Genomic DNA, 25,280 nt, shown 5'->3' with positions numbered 1-25,280 from the left:
ATATAATTACAGAAACGAAAACGTTTGCGTGCGCGGAGTAGGGAATGCACCGTGTAACGGATTGTTTTGATTCGACGTTTGTAAAAAGATATAACGGCTTATAATATGTTTTAATGATGGTAAATATTACATCCATTTAATATTTATTTATGAAACACTACGGTATCGTTTATTTTTAACACTGGCCTGCGTTAAATCTCCACGCAATTATTATTATCAAAAGTTCTAAGCCGTGAGATTTCGTTGTGGCGTAAACATTCTCATCGATAATTATTTTCGCCCGAAATGTTTGTTGATGATAACCACACGCGGAATCATACCCGCGTCAATACTACGTTTTCGGCTTTACAGCGTATACTTGTTAGGGCCTTGTTAGTTGTTAGAGTGCAGAAAGAGTATAATTTATATTATAAATTCTTATATAGACATATAATCAACGGTTGAATCGATCATAACATAAACGAGTTAATTCCGCGTGTTGCTGGTTAATATTTTATATGCCTACGCTATAATAATTGACATCGGTCGGCGTACAAACAAACTTGCGGTCCAACAGACATTATACATTTATACTCCTCGTCCGCGGAACAAATATAATCACGTTCGAGAAAAATATTAGTTCCCAACGCGCAATTATTGATTATGGCGAGTAATAATCTCCGTGCGGTCATCTACGATCGTCCTCGGAGGTACAATTCGCCGTGTGTTTCACATCCACGCATGTTGTACAACACCTCGGTGTCTAAAGAAGATCCAAAAGCCGATATTAAATATAATATAATTATAGTGTTCTGTAATCTTGTACAGAAAACCTTCCCCCATACGTAAACATTAATATGATTCCAATACGCGTGTATTTTCCATTTCTCTTGGCGTATCGAGCTTTATTTTTCGATTTCATATTAAAACGAGATTTCGCTGCGGTTTAAAGCAATAACGCTGCAACGTTAGCTATATAATACTCGATTGATCGTAAACCGCCGTGTGAACGGTGCAATACGTATCGACTAGGTTTGTATAGTGCTATTAACAAACGTTAAACAAGAATGTTATTTGATATTATAGACGACTTATAGTGAACACTTTTTGTCTCGCTCACCAGATTGTTCGGTTTGAATTTACACCCACCTACTAGAAGTCATTATATAAAATATACGATTGTTATTTAACGTAATTTGTATTATTTACAGATACTGATCGGTAACATCAACACGTACTTAGAACACAAACAAGAACTGAATCCTCCGATTTGGGCGTCGAAAATTAGATTCTTGCCACACAGCTACCACACCCGACAGGTGTGCATGCGAGTCGAGCTCTACGGATGCCCGTGGACAGGTTAGTAGCGTTAATATACAATATTGTTGTTCTCGAATAAATTGTTCGTGTGAAGGATATTTTTAATTTTCATATCATCATGTCAATAAATTTATTATTATTCAAATTGATAATAACCTGTGTATTAATATGGTACGTGTATTGTGTGCAGACGGCATTCTGAGTTACTCGATGCCGCAAGGTGATAAACGTAATCCGGAATGGGAGTTCTATGATTCCACGTACGACGGATATTGGGATGATGAATTGCAAAGAGGTCTTGGACAACTAACCGATGGTAAAATCGGACAAGAAAATTTTAGAATGGGATACTATGACTCCGAAAGAGGTACTTTTTGTTTTGTACATGATAATTATTATTTACTAAAAAATACCAAAATTGGAGAATAAGTAGATAAATAAGTTGAGATATTGAATATTACGCTATTAGATATAATTGTTGATATATTAGATATATTGTTGATTTCATTTTATTGAATATGTGAAATACTCGATAGAATATAAAATAGAAAACAATATTAACCATCATAATAGTCTATATATCCACTTTCAAAATAAACTAAAGTGAAAATCAATACCCAGTATATATTTTATTATTGTATAATTAAATGGTAAAAATAACTTATTATTGTATACACCTAACATTTAAAAGATGTTTATAGATATATCTATACAGTCCAATAATATAGAATACCCTAGTTTAAAAATAAAATGTAATGTATTTAATATTTTTTACACAAATGTTTTTCTACTTATCATTGAATTTGACGTTTTGCATTGCATTACAGTTCAAACTAATGTATAATAAACTACTTACTCGCCCATATTATATACCAAGTTTTCGAACCTAAAATATATTCATGGGACAAGTTTTTTCGAAGTCGGTGTAAATATTCCATAAACCACAATCGTTATATTCGTTGCGTATTTCTAGTTTTCATGAATAATTCAATAAAAGTTTTTTTTCGTATAGGAAAAGAGAAACAACCACTTACTCTAGATATGTGTAATAGAAATAGTTTTTTATTCCAATTTTTTTTCAACAATGCCCGTGTCCACTATGCAACCTAATGGACCGTGGTAAACGATCACTTTATTCCCAAATTATATGAGAGGGTAAAACGTTGATTTTTCCGATTCATATACTCAGACGATTTGGCTAATCTCAAAATGTTATGTATTTACCGCCCCTACTCTGTCGACCTTATTCCTTGTATTTCATATTTTTTTCATTCAAAAAATGACGGAGTTATTTCGATCTATACACCAAAATATAATACTTAAAAATATTATTACAATACATTTTCTTTGTAACGTCACACCCAATGTCACATTAGAATACGTTAATATAATTGTTTCAAAATATTCAGTACAGCTTAAAAATTTTTAATAACACAATTGCGTTGCTATTGTTATAATTTAATTTAGCTTATTTTTAATTTAATTTGATTAATCGATTTGTATAATATCATTAATAAAAACGTTGCGTACATTTCAGGTCAAGGATGGGTTGGTTGGAGAAATGATACGAGGAATGGTCAAGCGATCGAGATAAAATTTGAGTTTGACAAGGTTCGAGAGTTCACCGGGGTTCATATATATTGTAACAACCAGTTTCAAAAAGATGTACAGGTAAATGTTCTCCGTGTTCACGAAATAATTTAAAAACGGTTTTATTATTAATTTTTAGTCGGACACCTATACTGCGGTGTTGTATCAAATAATAATTTATTCTTTCTTAAGAATACTGTATTTGCTAACGTCTAATCGAACCCATTAAAAAGCACCCTTCTACGCCACAGTGATAACACAATTATAATTCGACGTTGTCTAACCCCAAAGTGGAAACGAATTCAAAAATCCGATTATAAACTCACAATCTCCCCGGAGACGGTTGGTGTATATGTATATATACTACGCTAAGGTGGTGGGGAGAGATTAAAATCTGCAAACGAATGCAAATTGCGTCTCGAAATTATTAATAATGATAATAATGACATGATGAAATTATATTAGAAAACCCAGTAGTAGGTCTCAGAGATGACGACTACTGGGCCTCTTCTTATATAACGATATACGACGAAAGCGCAGCTATAAACAGATTAACGTTATGTATTTCGAAAATTCGACGTGTTCATGGTGTGTGTTAAAACATCGGAGGACCATCAGACACGAGCAATTAGAGGCGTACCTTCTGCCGTTCATCGATAAAAGGGATGTTATTAGGGGAGGTTTGTTCACGCGAACATATCATTTTAGGTGGTTGTTTGTGTGTATATATATATATTTTATATAAATTCGTGTAATATATTTATGGACCAGGGGTAACCAAATTGCAGTCCCTGTAGTAATAAAAAAACTAAGTCTTTTAAAAAAAAAATATTATTTTTTTTATATTTTTTTACATTTTTTATTTCAATACTTCACCAAGTTATCAATCAGTATGTAAACATTCGTTAATTTTACTTAAAGTCTAATATCTAATTTATGATAACGACCACGTCGTCACGATGAATCTTTTATTTCTCGAGGCATTTACCGCGCGGCTTGCGAAGTTCTCCCATCTTTGGTCACCCCTGATTAACCTGTACACTGTACACCTATATATTATGTTTGTGCGCACTGGGGATGGGCCGGTCATGGACGCGTTATTGTTGTATTGAGTTGTTTTACAAGGGGATTTTACGATAATTATAACAGATAACAATCTATATGTGAGCTGCTCTTGCACCACGTCCTGCACGTGTTACGCAGAGACTATTGTTTAACCGTATTGGAACACGGAACACACACGTGACCATTTGCACATTGACCTTTAAAAATGTATTTTTTTTTTTTTTTTTAAACTCATTAAGCCGTACCTATATTAAAATTTAAAGCAACTGAAATAATTTATTTTTCCAACGCTCCGATCGTTTCCCAACTGCATCGAGCCCGAATGCTGCAATCGATTAACGGATATAATCGGTTTGCCCGTTTTGGAGAGTTCAAATCATGCGCGCGTGCAGTGACAAAATAGGAAATACTACGATCGCATTAACTACATAATCTGTAAATGAAAAACAGTTCGCCTAATCACTGTTACGGTCCAAGTACACGCGTTCCAAGTCAACGACATCGTTAATGCATTGCAAAAACGGCAAATCCTATTCAATTAATTTATTAATTATAGATTTAGTCGTAGAAACATACATTATCAATCTAAGTACATCCTTATTAATAACTACTATAATATATTTTACATGAGTATTGTAGGGTCGTTGCCAACTATAATATACCAAGAGTTGTATACATTTCTCATAAACTAGTTTTAACATTTCCCATTCGCTGCTTAAAAACGACTTAAACAAGTCGCAAAAGTTTTTTGTGCCTCTAATTGCGTTATTCATTCCCCGTTACAAATCTGAAAACTTTTATGGGCTATTGGCCAAGACAAACTTAGCGCTTTCTAGATTCCTGTACACCACTGTCCTAATGGCACAGTGATTTTTTTTTCTTGAAAACTAATTTCTTAAAACTTTCTTGGAGTATTATTGGCTTTTTTCGCATTACATGTAATTTAATCAACAGCGTTTGTAATCTTAAAGTGCTCCTTAAAATTAGACACTCCCTATTACAGTGTTGTATCTCATCCCATCACTTTCGATTAGTGATGTTACATTCGCTAACTTCTTTAACTTTGCGCGCGCATACCGAAATGAGTTTTAACACATTACACACATACCTAATCGTCAAACCTTATCACGTGTACATGCTGTATTTCGAGTTTTGATAAAACAACCCCACTGCCGTATCTACATGCCACAGTGTGTTATATTAACAGCATAATATTACAAAGCCCAATCGAAGTGTGCAACGTCGTAATAATAATATTCTGCAATATATAACACAGAACACAATGAAATCCCGTTGGGACCGAAAACTTCTTAATCCCATTATACTGCCATCGTTCCCGCGTTCGTTTAATCATAAACTATTGGATTTTGATCGACACAATATATTCACTTATCGATGTAATATTATAATATGTACATATAGGCACGCATGTGTGATGTTATATACGTCTTAAATATCATGTATTCGTATATTCATAGGCTTAGTAGTATTGCTTTGATATAAGTAGGATGTAGCTCATCAAAAAAAAAAAAAAAAACCTCGCGTATTTATAATACTATGAAACTTTTATTTACTAGTACCGAAAAACGAGTGTTATTATTGTTTTTGTCTGTCTTGTTGGCGAGGAGGTAGAAATAGGGCGCAGATCGATTTGTAAAACAAAACGTTAAATACTTATGCTGCCGAGGATATTATTCCCGACAAAAGGAATTTCGAGTACACCAATGATTTACGTATTATTTTAACAGTATTTTAACCGACGGCACGTGGACACTATACTAAATCTTCCAACGATGTGTTGACACTGCGTCCGCCAGTAATGAAGATTCATGTGGTACATTAACTGAGACCGTCCTACAAGATATTTTGATACGAGAATAAAACCTACTGCCATAGACTATTAGCATGTACGGGGCCAAAACACGCAATAAATCACTGTATGCTCGAGGTCCCGATATACATAATATTATACACAGACAATACGCCGTAATAGCCGTTAGCGTGGTGGTGTGTATATATTGTCACATTTCTATACTCTAGTCACGGGTTATTGATTGGTGTGGTTGGCGACGGAACGCGAAATATATATTTTCTAGTTTGGAGATTGTCTCGTCTTGTATAAAAACGAAAGAAAAATCGGTATTCCCTGTAGACGTGCACACAACTGCGTTGGTGTTCTAACTGTTCTGACACACGCACACCGGCACTGAATAAAAGTGTTGTAAACTCGAAATTGACTTACAATCTATAAACATTCGTAGAATAAAACCATAGAAGAAGGTTTATTTATTTATTTATTTGCTATTTTTTTTTTCCATGGGAAAACAACTCATCGTTGACGACTATATACTTTTTCGTTTATGTAGTTATTGAGTTGTACACAGAGGTCTTAATAAAAACTTCGGATTTCAGGTGTTCTCCGAAGCGAGTATTTTATTCAGCGTGGGAGGAAAAGTTTACTCGTCGGAACCGTTGACATACACTTACATGGAAGACAGAATATTTGAAACGTCCAGGAATGTCAGCATCAAATTGCACAGGAGAGTCGGTCGTTTCATTAAACTTAGATTGTCTTTTGCCGCCAAGTGGATCATGATCAGCGAGATAACATTCGATTCTGGTAAATATAAATTACTTATTGTAATATACATAATAATTAGTATTATTTTATATTTAACCGACTGCCGGAAATGCATCCCCTTAGTATGAATCAATGAGATAAATCACAGAATACGACCACTGCAGTTATTACTCAAATAGTGACATACACAAACTGTCACCGTTCAAAAAGGCACATTATATAATATTTTATCTATAATATAATATTACGACAAGTATGATAATGATTTATCATTAAATGAATTGTCTCATTTTTAAAATATGTTTCATGTTATAGACAAGCAGTTCAAATAATACTTTTTTTATCATTAAACTCATGGTAATTTTTTAATTATTTATAGCATTCATAGAAAAGTAAGTTACTAGGTTGATTTTCTCGGTTTGAAAAATTAAACGGGGGTCGTCTTGCTATAGTACTTATATGTAGATTTTTATACGTTTGTCTATATATAAACGTGTGGTTTCACTTCTCTGGTATTTTTAACACCTATTAAAGTGAACCATTATTATTATATGGTTGACAATTCGTGTTCATTTATCACTACTTCGCCGCATTTTAAAGCACAGGATTGATGTAGTCTGTGACTTTTTAATCCCGATGAATTTTTGTATTCTGGATTTTACTTGCTCTCTGCTTTTAATCAAATAATATATAATATGGTGAATATGTCAGGTCGGTGTACCAGAAATAACTCGAGTGTGTTAATCGAAAGCATCCGACTGAAAATATGCTTATTTATACCTGCACGAATACGTCCTTCCCCTACTCAAAACGCACCCTCCTCACTATCTCGCGCATTCCACATTCAAACAGAACACTGTATTTTATTTCTTCATGAAAAAAAAAATCAGCAATATAGACTCGCATCTTGTACCAACCCTCCATGGCTCCATACATGCATTTAATATATATATATTATTTTTAAGTGAGATGAATATGCATAATATATTATAAAGGTAATATAAAGTGTTACTACGAGCGTGAATACGTACTATAATGACTGTATGGTATACAATATAAAATAAAAATGAAATCTTGAGGGACACGTTTGATATTTAAGTATATTTATTTTTAGTTAATAATGTATAAAAAAATCGTCTACCTTTCACTGTGAAAAAATGAGAAAAGATTATCATTTTTATTGTTATTAACTATTATAAACAAACACATATTTTTGAAGTGCAAGGCGTATAGGTACTGAAATAATAATATAAAATTTTATTATGATATATTTTTGCTATGAAGATTGAATAACACTCGGACAGGTGACTAAATGACGACGGTTCTTAGGAAATTAAAAAAAAATAAATAGGTGTTTTTTATATAACCGGGAAATATGACATCCCCTCGTCCCATGGGGAACAATAAGTAGTTGGGAAAATGGAAAAAGTAACATAAATCTCGAGAGGGTTACGTATTTATTTTCATTTTTTTCCACCTACTTTTGTCTTGTTTGGTTTTTTTTTAATATATTATTTTTTTATTACACTACATAAGAAGATTTATAGCTTACCTGAACGTTTTCGGGGTGTAGGCAAAAGTGGTAATGGGAAAATCGCCCGGGCCCCATGCCGTATGTCTGCGAGAATATATACGAGCGCTGTCGGTGGCAAATGGGAAAAACGGTTCGGTAACAGAAATATATAGTTACGCTGTAGGATACAAATCCCTCAAAGATATATAGTATATATATATATACATACAACGCAGTTGCAAAACAAAATTGTACACAAACGCAAACGCCACACGAAACATCTAATTTATAATATATATTAGTAGCTATATATATATATATATATATACGTTTTTGTTGGTGAGAACAAAACGCGAATCGATTTTCCATTCTTGTCAACTAAAACATCATTGTCACGCTCAATATTTTATTATTATGATTATCTTATAATATATTTTATAACATTTCGGTACCAAATACTTGTGTGACATTTATTTTATTTGCGCTCGTGTCATTTAAAATCTAAACATCTCGTTTATTCACTGTGTACGATTAATCCGTTTGATTACCTACGTTAAGTTTGTAGTTATTCCATTATTCCAGTAAAACAATATTTATTTGCGCTGTCCCGCTAAACTTTACTAGCTGTTTTTGTTGTTATGTTTGCGGAGAAATAATCTTCCAATTATATACACTATTCGTGGCTAGTTTTACGAATCGTTTAAACCGCTTAAAAATAACCACAAACTCCGAGATTTAAGACTTTAAACTCGTACTCGTTTCAATTACCAAAAACAAAGGTCATAAACGTTGTCGGCGTCTTCATTTGAACACCCTCGCCGCGGAGACAGATGTGTGTAATGGGTAGGGGGAAATGCTTAAATGGCTCGCGGAAACAACCTTTTTAATATCGACCCTAATAACGGTTTTATTTTCTCTTTCCTTATTTTTGCCCCCAAAGGATCCAATGAAGGGCATTTTAAAGGAATTTCTACCCGCGTGCTCATAATATTATATGCGTAGTGGGTTATGGTAAGGTGTAGATTTATGAGCAAAGTTTTGCATAAAGATGTTACCATGATATACTTTGGTCTACTTGTACAATGTGTGCTTTACATCATCTTCTTAAATGTTTCACGTTGTATGTTCTAATACTTGTAAACTAAAATCTTAAAGTAAACGTTTTAAATTATCTAAGAGTACCTACTCTTATATAGGTGAACATCATAACGTGTGTAAATCGGTTTTAACAATATCAGAGATAGTTATAACTTATAAATATGACAAAAGCATGTATAACCTACCTATATTATATTCTTTTATTTTACATTTTATCAGTCATATTTCTATTTAATTATGTAGATTATCCCCAAATTTCACACATTTTAAAAATATTTGTAATTTAAATTAAATTTAAAATTAGATTTTAATTGTTATCTGTACCTATAATAAGATAATAAAAACTGTAAAATATTATCATAATGATTTTTTTTTTTTATTTTTATTATTCACTAAGAAGCAGGATAACTATTTTATTTCCATTATTTAATTTCCTCGAATTTTTCGCGTTTTATTCTTGTATTTTATTAATTTTTGGTGCTCGCATAAAAGTGCAAGAGCCGGAGTGGGTTTTTTTAAATCGTCGAACCGAGTATTTTTTAATTAAGAACTTTTATATAAGTTGCCTGTCCACTGGGATAATAATGACAACGAAAATTGTGAGACCCTTAATTGCTGCGGTTTTTGAGGTGCTCTTGAACAATGGGCCTACGTAATTGCTTCTGGACCCTCCTACTATCCTCATTCCCATTATTTCGGTCTACCCGCTTTAAATTCGTTGCTTTTTAACTGTGAAAGACATTCGTTATGCAATGGTGCTAAACCGCATGCCCCTTTTTACACTCTTGTACACATGCAAATTAATTGTCACACACAATATACGTATAGTGTATATGAGTAAAAATTTGAATATAAATGGTTACTATTCCAAACAGTGTTACAAAACACAAAAATTAAACGATAGTTTTAAATAATTATTATACATTAAAATATAAAATACTGTTTTCACTATTGCTATTCATTTTATTATTTTCACCAACTTTGAATTTTTATCGAAAAAGTATTTTCACATATTTAAATGTGCCCCCCTTACTCTCTTAAATATTGTCAATGACATACTCACCACTAATATTCTATGAAATATTATTGCTAGGTAGTTTAACTTACTTTAGTTTTATCAAAATATTTAAGAAATCTATGGAAACGTTTCGCTGGCTTCTAAATATCTGCTTAAATGAATATTGCGACGATAGTTATAGCAATATTATCTATTAAAATGGTTTAAAATTACTAAAAAAATATTATATTTTCATACCGCTAGAAGTTTGTTTGAATATGGATTATAAGTTTCCGGTCATTTTTTTTTTTTTTTAGATGTCGCTCAGGGCAATTTCTCCGAGGAAAGTGCTATACCGCCAGAGCCGCCTATTCAGAAGAACGGTTCGACGATGAAAGATCATCAGGATCCTCTGAGACCGGAACTCCCAGGTACGGCTACTATGAAATATTATTAAAATAATAAATTATTATAAACATTGTATTAATCGTTAAGAGGACTACATCATTAAATTTTTTTAAAGGGCTTTAAACATGTGATTTTAAAGAATTTGTGATAATAATTATAGTATTACCTATACGTATAACTTACTAATTACACTTACAAAGTTATTAATTTTAAATGGTACCTATTATGTTGAGACCATTATGAGTTCGTTACCATTATAATTGCAGCTCAACTCGTTCAAATAATCATAATACGCAACAACAAAATTTCTATCATAATATTTATATATTATTAAACTTGTAATGAATTCTTCAATAAATCACCTAGTCATCTCAAACACATAAATGTTAACATATTTTATAATTAAATCGTGTTATTTAAATCTACACATACGCTATCGATAAAATGAAATCGCTACGCCATGGATTCGATATAATAATATTATGGTTATCTTCTATTTTCTAAAACGATTACTCCGTAAACAACAATAAATAGTTTTATTTATTATACGTACTTTGATAATTTTATAAATTATAAACACTATTAGATCAGTATAAATTACTAAAATTTCCGAATTTCCGTAGCCCCCATATTATCTTCTAAACGCATTATAATGTGGACTATTATCATTAAAAGCCCAATGTTAAATACCTCAATAACTATCCATTCGAATTCTGATTTTTATACGTTAACATAATCAGCAAAAATATACGCTAAGCCACTCGCAATGTATAAAAGAGGAGTTATCATTTGAAAAACAGAAGTTTGTATTTCTAAATAACACTCCCTAAGTGGGCAGTGATCTTACTACAAGCTCGCCCTCAGAATGAAATCCCACACTTACACTAGGTGAAAGTTACCCTGTGATATAATAAAATACGCGTGTAACACAAATCGGTATTGCCTTATTACGTACATCTCGTTAATCCTTCTGTCTTTGTATCCTGTGCAGTCCCTACTGCCAAAGACGAGGACCAGACGTACATGGCGGTCATTATCGGTGTGCTAATGGCAGTCATCATATTGCTGGCGGTTGCTATTTTCCTGATTGTATCCCGGCACCGGAGGAGGAAATGCTTCGCCAGCCCGTTGGTGGGCAAGAGCGCACTGGCCACGGGCAACGGATGTCCTGGAATGTCATCGGGCAGTAGCTGCGGCACAGGCGGCAGTTATAAGGAAGCCGGCACGGGAAGCTCGGCCAGTCACCACGGCGGCACCGGCCACGGACATCCGGCAGGCGCCGTCAACGCCCACCTACACGACATGGACAGGCTGATCCAGCTGGACGCTGAACCGTACCAGGAGCCGTATCACGCGCACACACCGTTCTACAGTTACAGTACTGTGGTAGTCGGCCGCAACGTGGATTCAGGAAGTGAGTAATAATTATAATAATAATGATGAACCCGATTTTTGGGAAAAAAGTGTATTTTTTTTTTTTTCATTAAATCACTCGAATTCGAACCTAACTTTTAAAGCATTCAGATTGAAATCACTTCGAGAAGCTTATTTAAATAAGTATAATTTATATTTATGGTTTTCATTTCTGTCACGTTTACGCCTGTCTACAGTTTATTGTAAACGAATTTAGTGTTAAATACTTGAGTTATATTTTAAGTCATCAAAATAAACAATAAATAGAGTATAATTTAATTTGACTATAAATTAATCATAATTTTTAAAATAAACTATATTTGATTAGATTTAGATATTTACAATTTTCAATTGATTTTTGGAACAGTTCATAACATCGCGCTAATAATCATGATAATAGTGGTTATTCGATACACTGAACTTATAACCCGAATAGAAAAAAAATTATCAACAACATTTAATTGACATAGACTAGCTTAATATAGGTTTAAACATATTTTATATTCACCAACACTTTTTTAGTTACAATATTAAAATTGTTTCTTCGATGCCCCGAAAAACGTCGATAAAATTGTTATCAATAAAAACTGAAAATTGTATGGAAAAATTCTGTGCTGAAATATTGTTTCGTGTTTTTAATTTTTAAATCACTTCACTTACCAATCATATCTTACAACGCGCGCGCGTCAACTTGATTTTGGTTCGTTATGTGCGCGTGCGAGAACAAGACAACAGACTTAACGAATCACGGTATTTGTTTAATCTTAGAATGAAACGTCATCTTGATAAATATTTGTCGTCAAACCTTCTCGAGATTTCCACTGTTATTATTTTAATAATTATTACCAGTAAAACATAGGTACAAATATTGTCTAAATTAGTAAATTATCATTGCTGACGTTCTTCAAATATTCCGTGTTTATACTATATATTCATCGCTGTGTACATTCCACAAGCGTCGCGTTTCTACATTATACTGTATATCGAGACATGGGGTCAAAATCATATACGTAAGCATTAAATTATGACCAGACGTCGATACATGATTTGCCGTTGTGTGTTGTCCATTTAGTCGACGAGGAAAAACAGAAATGCTGTACAATGTTGGTTAAAACCTTGTGCTACGTATGCATACTAAGAAATCGATATTTCCCTCAAAATTATGAACCGTTCAAACAATCGAACGACTCGTTCCGCGTTTAACGGGGTTCGCAGTGAAGGGATAGAGAAACGACTTGTGCTTTCATTTTGTACTTGAATCCATTAATTAATTTACAAATGAATACTATTTTTTTTTCTTCAACAAAAGTTGCAAAAGTTAAAAGATTTAATGAAGTCTTATTGTATTCCACTTTTGTTGAAAGCAACTTACCATTGTTTACCTTTCAGACTCTGCGTACGAATACGCCGTGCCCGAGACCGGAACCATGCCATTACTCACCACTTCGCCACCGCCACCTCCGCCACCGTCAGCTCCTCCTGTGGCTCCTGTCACGACCGACACGTTTGCCAGGAACAAAATGTATCCCACGGACGAAAGCAGAAGTAGTAAAAAAGTAAGTTTTAACATATGTTTTCATAAGAGTGCCAAGTCCACGTACATAAATCCACAAGTGTTCTTGACTTGAAGAAACTCGAAAACAGTACTGACACAAACGTCCACTTAGGAATAAATAATAAAACTGATTTCAATTTATGAGTCCGACACAAGACAAGTATGCAGCGTAGTATAACTCGGTAAAGTAACAATTTATAGATTTGTCTTTATTTAACGAATTTTCGAGCATCATAAATCCAGTATATTATTCTACTTTACGACAATCACACATTTTAAGTATAGATACTTGGATTATAATGTGGAGTATAAAAATATTTATAAGGACATAAATTAAAACTATTTGAAGTAAAAAATTAAACAGTTATTAATTTTTAATCACGTAATTGTTGTTTATACCATCGATTTTTTACAATATTTTTTTATTATAAATAACTAATCGACTAAAGCTTCTTTTCAACCATTATTTTATTTTTTTGTATCATTTAATTTATATAGGGAGAAATATTACAAATATAGGTACTACTTTTTACGCGTTTTCTTATTCTTATATCGTTAAAAATATACAAAAATTATGATTTTATTTAAATAATTAAACTTAATTTTCTTTTATCTCGGGGTACCGTGTGCATCAAATATTCCTCTTCCCGCCCATATTCATGGTTAATCTTACTGTCCTAAAGTGCAGTACAACAATAAGACTGAAGCCTGAAGGTATAATATATTTCAGTTATACTTTTTTTATCATAATTTATATACATAGTATAAGTAGTATACAAGTACATGATTTTCGAACAAAATTAAACATTAGTTTATTGTTTTGTAGAGTAAAATGATGAAATATTTATACTTCAGAATGCCATAAAAAAAAAAAAAATAATAATAATAACCATAATGAATAATAAAAACTGCGCAAAAGAAAAGCATCCAAGATGTTCCTGGAATCGAAACAGAAAACAAATTTATAACACTGTGAGAACCTGCACGAATGGATTAAACAACGTGTCGAGTGCTCGGGAATAATAATAATAATTAAAGACTTAGTCATTCGTTGGTCGTGTATTATAATAATTATTATAACATTGAAACATGATACGCGATTAGGTTTTAAACGACTAACTAAAATTAAAAACGTACGAAATATAACGAGATGGGCATTTTTACGAGATTGGAAAAAAAGAGAGAGGGGAAAAATAAATGAGGTGTCCTCCGCGTTCCACCGACCGCGCGCGCTCGCGTGTCATCGTCGTGTGCCATCCCCGCAGCAGTCTTGGAAATAATTTCGCCAGGAGATGATGATTTATACTGCGGCGGACTCGACGAGCACGGAAACACGGTGCTCCGCTCCCGTTCCACGCGCCGCTTCTTCGCCCATGATTTTCTCCTCGCCCACCCTTATCGTGTGTGTGTGTGTGTGTCGTTTCACTGAAAAGATTATGAATAATGGGCCCGAACACGACTTGTCATGTCGCCTTGAATAGCGCCCGTTTGCCAGCGAGTGAGTGTGTTTGTGTGTGTGTGTTCAGCATATCTCGTGCGTTGACTTGACTCGTGTTTGTACCTTATATAATATTATTGTGTTTACCACCACCGAGTGATTGATACAAATAGCTGTTGCGTAGTGTACCCATATACCATATAGTGATATAGGTAGGTACGCACGTGATATTATGTTCACGAACGTTTGTTCGTTTTCGGGCGTATATATGCGTTTCCCGAGCCTGTACAATGCCATTACCTACATAGACACACAATATGACGTACACCCAGTCCGCTAAATGTGCACTGCACGGCAAATACACAGTACACCTACGTAGTACAATATTATCGTCCGTCGTGTGAAAACGTCATCTGCGAGGACCACCACCGCACTGCCATATCGCACATTGTCATTTGTCGCCGTGTGTTACAATAGCCGTTGCCCGTCTACGTAGCATAGCACAGCACAATATAATAATATAGTATATAGGTAAAAGTGCCCAGACTTGTAATATATCATGGAGATATGACACGTATCACACACCGTGTGTGTGTGTGTGTGTGTGTGTGTGTGTGTGTGTGTGTGTGTGTGTGTGTGTGTGTGTGTGTGGTGTGTGTAAACAGAGCGATTTTATTAGACGCGAGGAAGACATACGGTTTTTTTTTTTTTTTTATTTTTATGTTGTGTTTCGTGTAAGATTATGATTTACATTCATTATTATTTGTACAATAACGTCTCATTGTATATTTTATACTCGAGAAAAAAAAAATATCAAATGTTGACGAAACAATCATTATATTATGTGTGTATTGTAAGAACTCAAGTGTGCTCGCATGACGAGAATTGAATAAAATCATCAGTACCCAAATTCCATTCGAGCAGCCCACTTTAAAAATATCGATTTTTACCTATTAATTGCCTATGTTTGTTTACTTTTTTTTTTCTTTTTTTTTTACTCATTTGATAAATGATAATAATACGTTGAACACATTTAATAGTGTTATTACAGGTTTTATATTATACGGTGTAGTATATATTATCATAGGTCAATAAATTCCCAAAAGCATTGTCGAATAATCGGGTAAAACAAAAACCGTCGAGAAGGGGAGCAATTTTTAAAATTATTCCCATTCAAACGTATATATTGTGCGTGTATAGTAGGAAAAGATTTGGCATTTTGGTCGTCCGTCGTCCACCTTTCTCTCACTCCTCGTCATCGACGATGACCTATTAACATTTAACGCTTTATACGGACTACGCGCATTACTATTTGTATGCCTGCCCATACATTACACCGTCTATATCCAACTACACACGTTATAATATGTATTTACTTTTTTGTTTTAATTTTTTTACAGTCTTCGCAAAAACAAGAATCCCAAACCGCATTGAAACGCCGGCTCGAACAAACGCCTGTGCCCGAATTCCCACGGCACCGTCTGCGTATGTTGTCCAAACTCAGTGAGGGTAATTACGGAGCGGTAAGTTGTGTTGTCAAAATCACTCTACAAACTAGTTTTCGACATTACGTTTATGATCACTAGGTACTGCGATCGATTTTTTTTCACACAATCCAATCCCCTAAAAGTTCAGCTATAGGTACTTTTTAGGAATGTTATCGAATAACAAATACTTAAACATATTCTAAGTATCGTAATATTTTACGCAGTTATGATGTGTTTTACAGCAACACGTACGCATGACTTTATATTTTGTAAAACCCAAAGTAGATAAAACACGATAATTTAAAGAAAAAATATCATACCTATCAGAAGTTTTGATGACCGAATTTATCTAGTGAATATTGTAATAGTACAAACATAGTTCGGTTAAAACAATATACGACTTAAAAGTTGTGTTCGAATAATAAAAACTCACTGTTTCATCTTGCATCCATGCGTTAAGCTTATACTATTTTGAGTTTTACGATAAAAAATTTGTATATCCATAAAAATATCTTATGCGTAACCGATTTTTATATTATTTGTGGTCAAATAAAAATCGTAATTTTCCTAGTTTTCTATACGTTTTTTTATTATGTTTTGTTACTACCTATAATATATTATTAAAAAAAAAAATGCTATCCAAGTTTATTTTGATTAATTGTTGAAAAAAAAACAAATACGTACCTAACAAATAACAACATTATTCGATTTGTTTTAGATTTACGTGGCCGAAGCGGACGGTATCAACGAATACAGCTCGAAAATGACACTGGGCAAACGACTGGTGGCCGTAAAATTCTTCTCGCCCGCGTTATCGGAAAAAGAAAGGTAAATTAAAATAGATTATTCAAAAACACATAACCAGTTATGGAACTCGACCTTTTGTAATCTGAAGTAATTAAAGCAATGCTCTAACCAGTATTCAAAACTTAGATCAAAATAACTCATTATTTTATTCAGATTTTATCTGAAATCCACAAATAAATCGTTTTTATAGGTGACGGGTGTATCGATTAGGCAGTTTAAAACTATATATTATTGCATATCAATTAACATGTTTTTTATGTATATATGTATAATATATATAATAAAAATATTCAATTACTAATTATTAATGACTTTGAATAAAATCAATTTTAAATTTATTATTTTAATTACAAGACTTGACTAATGGCTATTGAAGTTTTACTCAATGTTTTTTGTGACAAATAGAAAGAATCCAGCGAGATTCGATGATAATTCAATAAAGTCATTCTATTATTTAATATATTTTATACGATTGTTATAACGCTGTGTGGGTGTTGTAGAGCTGAACTACAAAACGATGTGAGGATTTTGGCCGGTCTGGAAGATCAAAACATCGCCAGAGTGTTAGGCGTGTGTACTTCGGAACAGCCACTGTGCGTAGTCATGGAATACAGCGAGCACGGCGACCTCAACCAGTTCCTCAAAACACACGTACCCGTCGAAGCTGCCCGGAACTTGCCGCCCACTGTGAAAACTCTCAGGTACCAATTTGTGTCAAAACTTAATGAGATAAACTAACGTCCACAACACTCGTCTTATCAGTCGATTTTTTTTTTTTTTTTTTTTTTTTGAAAAAAAAAACATTACGGGGTTTTGATTTTTTCAAATAACGAGCAACCCGTTTTACATATTATGGAAATAATCGTTGAAAACTAATCGAACGTCACAATATCAATTTGAAAGTTACAACTGACAACTTTCGTCATCACATCTAAATTTCAAATGCTCGTCATAAATGGTTGTATTGTTTTTTTTAGATATATTTTAAACATCAAGATTTTAAAAAAAATAACGTCTCGTCGTGCACGTTTACACAAGTCTCGACGACTTAACATTATAATAATTTGAGTATAATTTAAAAATATATTTATATTATTTTCATAGCACAACATAATATCGACTGATAAATGAGCGTCTTGTGTGAGATATAAAACACCATCGTTTTCTAACAACCCGTTTTCCGCGTACGTAATTTTCAGTTTCCAATGTCTGCTGTATCTCGCAACACAAATAGCGTCCGGGATGCGTTACCTGGAATCATTGAACTTCGTCCACCGTGATTTGGCTACCAGGTATTAACCTAATAATGAATTTATTTCGGCGTATTTCATTACCATTATTAACGACGACGACTGTCGCAGCGGCGGCGGCGGCGGCACTCCCTCGGCAACTGTTATAAAATAATTAATTTCCAAACGTGTTTCAGGAATTGCTTGGTGGGAAAAGCATACAAGGTAAAAATCAGCGATTTCGGCACCGACAACGAAGCGTATGCGGCCGACTACTACAAACTGGACGGCAATCTCGGACTCCCCGTCCGATGGATGTCGTGGGAATCAGCGTTCTTGGTGAGTTAAGCCTTCTCTAGAATCGTTTAGACCATCATAAAATAATAATATCGTATAAACGGTTTTCATTATTTATTGAAGATTCCGATAAGTAGAAGTCTTCTTCTAGAACACTAATCAGAATCTTAAATAAATTGCTTTTCTTTTCAAACGGTACCTACCTAGAAACCTACAACTCTTCAACATATTTCGCAGAAAATATTCTAGTTTGAAAGTATACGTCCATTTTGTATGCAGTAAATTAAATTTTATATTCTTAGAACATTTTTATATTTCTCAAAATACGGCAGATTTACCTGTATCAAAACACGATAAAATCCGTACACAGCCACACGACAATTTTCGCGAAAACAATAAATTATAAGTATTTTATTGGATGATAAAATAAGTCATTATGATTTTTTTTTTTTTTCGGAAAAAATATCTATTCGGTGAAATAAATATTTAGTAGCTAAAGGTTAGGCTAGGATCACACTATGCGTTTTGTCGGCAACCGAAAAATACTATCCCGATTAACCGCAATCGGGACGATCGATCATACTGTGCGTTTTATCGGTAACCGAATACATACAAATGAGATTAAAAAGCCCGAAAATCGTTTTTAATTTAAATTTAAATTTTAAACTGATTTTTTATTTAAACGAAATGTATCTAGTATTATAAGTAAAAAAATAATAAAAAGGTTGTGTAATTAGAATTATTTGTTTTTATTTAAAACGTGTATCAACTAATTATACTAATAAATAATAATATACATCTATAATATAAATAAAATATAATATATATATATATATATATATATATATATATGTATATTACAAATATATTTTAAGTTTTTTAATTATTTAAATTTAAAAATCATTATTAATTATTCATAAAATTTTCAATTTCGGTTACCGATAATCCGCACAAATGTGATCGGACAAATTGCATTGCATGTGTTGTGCTTTACATCCCGAAACGCAACCGGACGGTTGGGCCGCAACACGTTGCGGTCGCTTCCCGACGGTTTTTAATCGGTTCCGTAAATCGGTCTAGTCTGGCCCTGATAACGCGTTTTATATTTAAACCTATTTTATTTTAGAGTGTTGCGGTTTGGCTCCGGTTGATCGGGAACCGACAAAACGCATAGTGTGATCCTAGCCGTTAAATAAGTACCTATTGATTATTATTAATTCACAAAAGAGCGTGCAATAGTTTTGGCGTTACTACTACAAACCATGAACGTCCCCAGACATTTTTCTAGGGAAGGGGGAGGGACAAAATTAATATAAAAATTATGGAGATCTTTTTTATACATTTTATTTATAGAACATTATTATTTTTCGTCATCATTGCATTCAGTTATTTCAATTAGGTGACAAAATTTTAACTTCTAGGGGAGGAAAGTGCCCCCTGGGAACGCCTATACTACATAACAATAATTATTATATCGTGTGATTTTTACTGAATTTTAACAACGTGAAACACAAAATCGACCAAACATTTTGGTGACGATGAGGGGAATGTCCTCCGCCAAATCGCTTTATTCTAATTTTTAATTTCATCATAATATTATATCATATACTGTTACGCGTGATGTTAAATCGTGCACACTCGTGGCGCAATAACACTAAAACCGCGTTCGCGCACCATTTCCACAGGACAAGTACTCGACGAAGAGCGACGTGTGGTCGTTTGCCGTGACCCTCTGGGAGATCCTGCACCTGGCCAAGTCCCGACCGTACGAAGGGTTCTCCGACCATCGGGTGGTCGAGAACCTGTCGCACATGCACGTGGACGACGGCCTGTTCGAGTACCTGCCCCGGCCGGCGTGCAGCCGGGACATCTACGACCTGATGCGCGAGTGCTGGAAGCGACAGGAGTCGGACCGGCCCACGTTCCGGGAGATCCATCTGTTCCTGCAGCGCAAGAACCTGGGCTACGCTCCCGCGGCCGCCGCGTCATGACGGTCCGGCGGAGGCAGCGGCGGCAGCGACGGCAGTCGGCGCGAAGGATGGCCTTTCGTGCTCCGGCAAAACGCTTCCTATCTGCCCGGATGCGACGCAGACTGAACGAAGCCGAGAAACCCGACGTCGGCGACGAGGTGGTCGACAATAATACCTCTCCGAAGACACTAACTACGAGCTCTGGTCGACTCTATCGCTCGCCCCGACGTCTGACAATTTACTGTTTCGACAATCTCTTTTGGCGCGCGGCTTCTACGCGCGATCACAATAAATCAACAGCTCTCGGAGCCGCCGCCACCGCCGCACGTACAAAGTGCGCCGTTTGTTTGTTTTTTTAATAATATTATTTGTTTTATTATTTTTTTTTTCTCATTATTATTTTTATTATCATCATCTTATGTTTCTCTGTTCATTGACCCGACGTCTGTACAAAATGATAATATTATTATGACATCATAACCATAATGTAATATCACGTTGACGAGTCGTCACCGCACTATCTCTTACACCTACCATATTATTATACCTATCGGCGTGTTGGTAATCTCACTAATCATCCACCGAACCAAATGAATTATTACCGTCCGTTCTTGGTCGAAATCAACTACCTCGGCGGTGTGTTCGTCGAGTGCCTAGTTCGTACGGTATCCGTTTTTTGTTATCGTCCTGTACATAATATAATATACAGACAAACCAATAATTATATTAGAATTATTCATATATATATATATATAAATATAAATATAAATTGTAAATTTTAAACGCCATGTGTAATATATTAATAATATAGACTGATAGAAAAATAGGCAATATCGACCGCGCACGAATATCGCGTCCGGCGTGTCTCCTTTTATCCGCCACAGTTCAATCGAGAAATGACATTGCGCAAACATACGTATTTTAATTTAGCGTATCGTATTTTAATGCGATTATAATATAATATATTAAACGAGAAATGCGAGCTTGTGCGCGCGGACGTGATTATTTTCATATTGTAACTGCGCTGTTGCTTGTTATTTTAGATTCTTCTCGTCGCGTTTAAGCGAGTCTCATCTGTATTGTGTATAATAAACGTTTTTTTTTTTTTTTAAACGTGTAAAACGCTGATAATCTAATGAATTAACATATCTGCTATTTCCGTTTTAATCGCTCGTGTATTGTCCACCGTCATGGCGATTCTAGTGGAGATGTAGTTTGCCTATATTTTATATTGTAATAATATTTTCGACATATTGTATAAAAGTCGGGCGGTTGGTTTGTTGCATCGCCCTTCCCCTCTCTCAAAACTCCTCTCGTAAATCGCTCGACGTTATCCTCTCAAATGTTCAGGAATCGACAATCGTCGAGAACACATTTAATCGCAATAACGTACTACCTAAGCTGTTCAAAAATTTAAATCATTACATTATATTATTAGAATATTAATTATGTTGTACATATTATATTATTATTATAGAAACATTATATAAATATCGATAATATAATAATTACTAGTCAAGCCCTTTTTATATTTTATTTTTTACTCGAGACGAATGATATGTACATAAATAATAATTAATTGTTCGGCTGATGTATATTTTACACCACCTGTTTAAAGCATATTGAACCTGTATTATTATATAAGTATATAATATATATAAATATATATTTTTTTTTTTATAGATTGTGATATTTAAGTTACTTTAAAAATATGACACTTTTAAATAGTACACTTTAGATATTATATTATTATTATTATTATTATTACAGTATGTAAAATGTTTATTGTTAATTCTTCAACTTACTCGTTTTTGAACATTGTACATAATATTATTTAATTTTGATTTATTTATGAAATGTACACGACATAATGATTTTATATTTCGACATATCATTTATTTTGTTTTTGCAAAACATGTTCAAAAAGAGACACCACCGCTTGACCCGAATTTTGTTTCGTGTCAAAACAAAAAACCTATTCCCATCGCAATAACAACATATTATTATTATATATTATAATATGTACGTGTATGTATATATATATAATATATACTATTATACTGTGTAGTTGAATTTTGTTTTAATAATATTTTAATTATTAATTGACCTCCGATGTACATTTTTGTTATAAATAATAGTTATCAATATAGAGATAATATTATATCACTTTCATGTACAAATCAGAATTTTTTTTTTTTTTGTAAGACGTGCTAATTCGGTGGCGGACTGGAAGAAAAAAAACAACACGGAAAAATCATGATTTTAGAGGCCCTCGGTATGTACGTATACTGACGGTCCCGTATTTCATAACAATCAGAAATCTTGGTTTTTATGTTTAATAATAATATTGCGTACTTATTGGATGATATTATTTTAATTTATAATTTCACAGTAATAATATTGATAATCAATGTATAATTTATACGAGCAGCGGCCCGCCAGGAAATTTCCCGGTATTCCGGTCGTTCAGTCGGCCACTGGGTTACTTCTCGTACATCTTCAATAGATCGTCGAGAGAGAACATTTTTTTTTTTTTTTTTTATCAATATATCCGTATATTAATTAGAGAAAATAGTTTTACAATTGAGCTTAACTCTATGGCCAATACATATAAGTATATAATGATATTAAGTACATTGAAACAATTAACAAGCCCGAACATTACACACACGAGATTATGTCGTATTGATGAAAAATAATGATAATTATTATAAATTATAACGATATAGAATAATTAATATATTTTATCACAAGCCTAATAACAGTATAAAGTCGCGTCGAAGCAACCGATAATAACATAAGGCGCTAGGTTAGGATAATAATAATAATAATATGACATAATATATTATATTGTCCGTAAACTCGTCCAGGGAATGACTTAAAATTTAAAGTATATTTTAGACGCGCGCTTGAAACGCGTTTCGAGAGAGTATACACAACTAGTTAAAATCGAACATCATTCACAGTGAAATTTTCTGGCGTGTTAGACATGCGTTTTTAATTTCTACGATTAAACAATAATTAAACGTTAACAGCGGTGTCTAATAAACAGGGCCGAGAAGTTGTTGTTACATTTACTACAATTTTCGTTGTCAAGTACTCCGGGCACTCGGATTTATAGGTAAGCGTTTCTCCCCCCCGTGGCATAGTGTGTGATTTATTAAACTAGTTTTTGAAACATTCGTTGCTATTATAAAAAAAAAAATGCAATTTTAAGTTTATTTTTACAAATTTTATGCAAATCGACCGTTTAATGTTAACGCGTTAATAATGACATTACGGAAAAACGTGTTTTACATACACAAAAACGTATTTAAACATACGATTCGAATTTATGGGTAATTTCGTGTTACGAGACGATTGATAATTATTAATGACTACGCGATATTATATTGGTGTGTATTAGCGCGATATAAAATACCAAAATCAAATCATTATTTTCATGAAACTGAAATACAATTGTGAAAATTATTACCGTGCCTGTTCTCCGATATATATATTTATATCTTTATCTTATTCACTAGCCTATCATCAAATTCTACTAATAATGATAATAATAATAAAAATAATAATAATAATAATAATAATGATAGTAATAATACAAATAATAATAATAATAACGTTGTATGCTAATACGAAAGAAGTCTTACGATAGTTATGAAATAATATATTATGTATGATTCACAAAAATACGGTCGCGCCGTCGTCGCTGTCCGATGCCGCACAATCGTTAAAAACATGTTTTTTATTTTCTCATTAAAATTATTCTCTTGTTTTTTTTTTTTTTTTACACATTAAAACGTCAAGTACACCGCTGTGGTGCACGCGCAGGCGTACTCAATCGACGGCGAAAACGATAAGCGACAAACTGCAAGAGCGGTCCGCGGCTTACACAGAACCGTATCAATCGTCGTCCGACCTCTGCCGGATGTGCAGGATGAGCGGCACCGTCCTGGTCTTGATCACCGGAATCGGCTGCTTCGCCTGGTAAAACGGTTGGTGATGTCCGGTCATCGCGGGCCGGTACACGTACCTCCACGTCTGTGTCTGCCCGATGGGCGGCGGTCGCATCACCAGCAGGTTCTTCAGGTCCTGTCGGCTGGACAACTTGCGACCGTGCTTGCCCCGGTTCGGTTTGACCACGGCGTTCCTGTGCTTGTGGTGCGGCTGCTGCTGTGGCTGGTAGTGGTTGTGGTGCGCCGTCGGTTTGCTCGCAGACGTCGCAGGCACGCTGGTCACGTGGTGGTCCTTGTTGCTGTAGTCCTTGGTAAGGTCGTCGGTCTCGTGCACCTGAAACGAAAAACGCCGTTCGCGTGACGTGTTGTAATATTATTACACAGCTGCAAGTCGGTTGTCGTAAGATACCGCGGGCAACGGTTTCCTGGTTGCCGAGTCGAGTTATTTCGGATTTAAGAACGAATTCGATCTGCGTATGGTGTTTTCGGTAGTGTCTTGTCGCCCGTCTAAGACGTGGTTGTACAAGATTGGCAAGATAACGCGAGATTCGGTGAATAAAAAAACATGCGCCGCGCC

At 34.1% G+C, this 25,280-nt stretch overlaps 2 protein-coding genes across 5 annotated transcripts in view; one reads left to right on the top strand and one right to left on the bottom strand.

Annotated features, from left to right (window-relative positions):
• Window positions 1–22,223, top strand: part of LOC112598626 (discoidin domain-containing receptor tyrosine kinase B-like) — a 141,757-nt gene extending 119,534 nt beyond the window's left edge. For all 3 annotated transcript variants that reach the window (XM_025345146.1, XM_025345147.1, XM_025345145.1), the window contains 13 exons: window positions 1,191–1,338; window positions 1,490–1,666; window positions 2,837–2,970; window positions 6,367–6,574; window positions 10,461–10,574; window positions 11,543–11,965; window positions 13,354–13,520; window positions 16,358–16,480; window positions 17,163–17,272; window positions 17,752–17,952; window positions 18,451–18,543; window positions 18,678–18,819; window positions 20,463–22,223. In XM_025345146.1, coding sequence (XP_025200931.1) covers window positions 1,191–1,338; window positions 1,490–1,666; window positions 2,837–2,970; window positions 6,367–6,574; window positions 10,461–10,574; window positions 11,543–11,965; window positions 13,354–13,520; window positions 16,358–16,480; window positions 17,163–17,272; window positions 17,752–17,952; window positions 18,451–18,543; window positions 18,678–18,819; window positions 20,463–20,768 — 2,346 coding nt within the window. In that variant the 3' untranslated portion in view covers window positions 20,769–22,223. The remainder of the gene's footprint in view (window positions 1–1,190; window positions 1,339–1,489; window positions 1,667–2,836; window positions 2,971–6,366; window positions 6,575–10,460; window positions 10,575–11,542; window positions 11,966–13,353; window positions 13,521–16,357; window positions 16,481–17,162; window positions 17,273–17,751; window positions 17,953–18,450; window positions 18,544–18,677; window positions 18,820–20,462) is intronic.
• A 742-nt stretch (window positions 22,224–22,965) lies between these two features.
• LOC112598665 overlaps window positions 22,966–25,280 on the bottom strand; it is a 41,743-nt gene continuing 39,428 nt past the window's right edge. For both annotated transcript variants that reach the window (XM_025345194.1, XM_025345193.1), the window contains exon 6: window positions 22,966–25,037. In XM_025345194.1, the coding sequence (XP_025200979.1) occupies window positions 24,651–25,037 (387 nt within the window). In that variant the 3' untranslated portion in view covers window positions 22,966–24,650. The remainder of the gene's footprint in view (window positions 25,038–25,280) is intronic.

Source organism: Melanaphis sacchari, unplaced genomic scaffold (genome assembly GCF_002803265.2).
Source record: "Melanaphis sacchari strain LSU unplaced genomic scaffold, SCAv2.0 Contig49_pilon_pilon, whole genome shotgun sequence".
In the NCBI taxonomy this organism is placed as follows: Eukaryota; Metazoa; Arthropoda; class Insecta; order Hemiptera; family Aphididae; genus Melanaphis; species Melanaphis sacchari.
The sequence above is the reverse complement of the archived record's forward strand: the minus strand, read 5'-3'. Positions and strand labels throughout refer to the sequence as shown.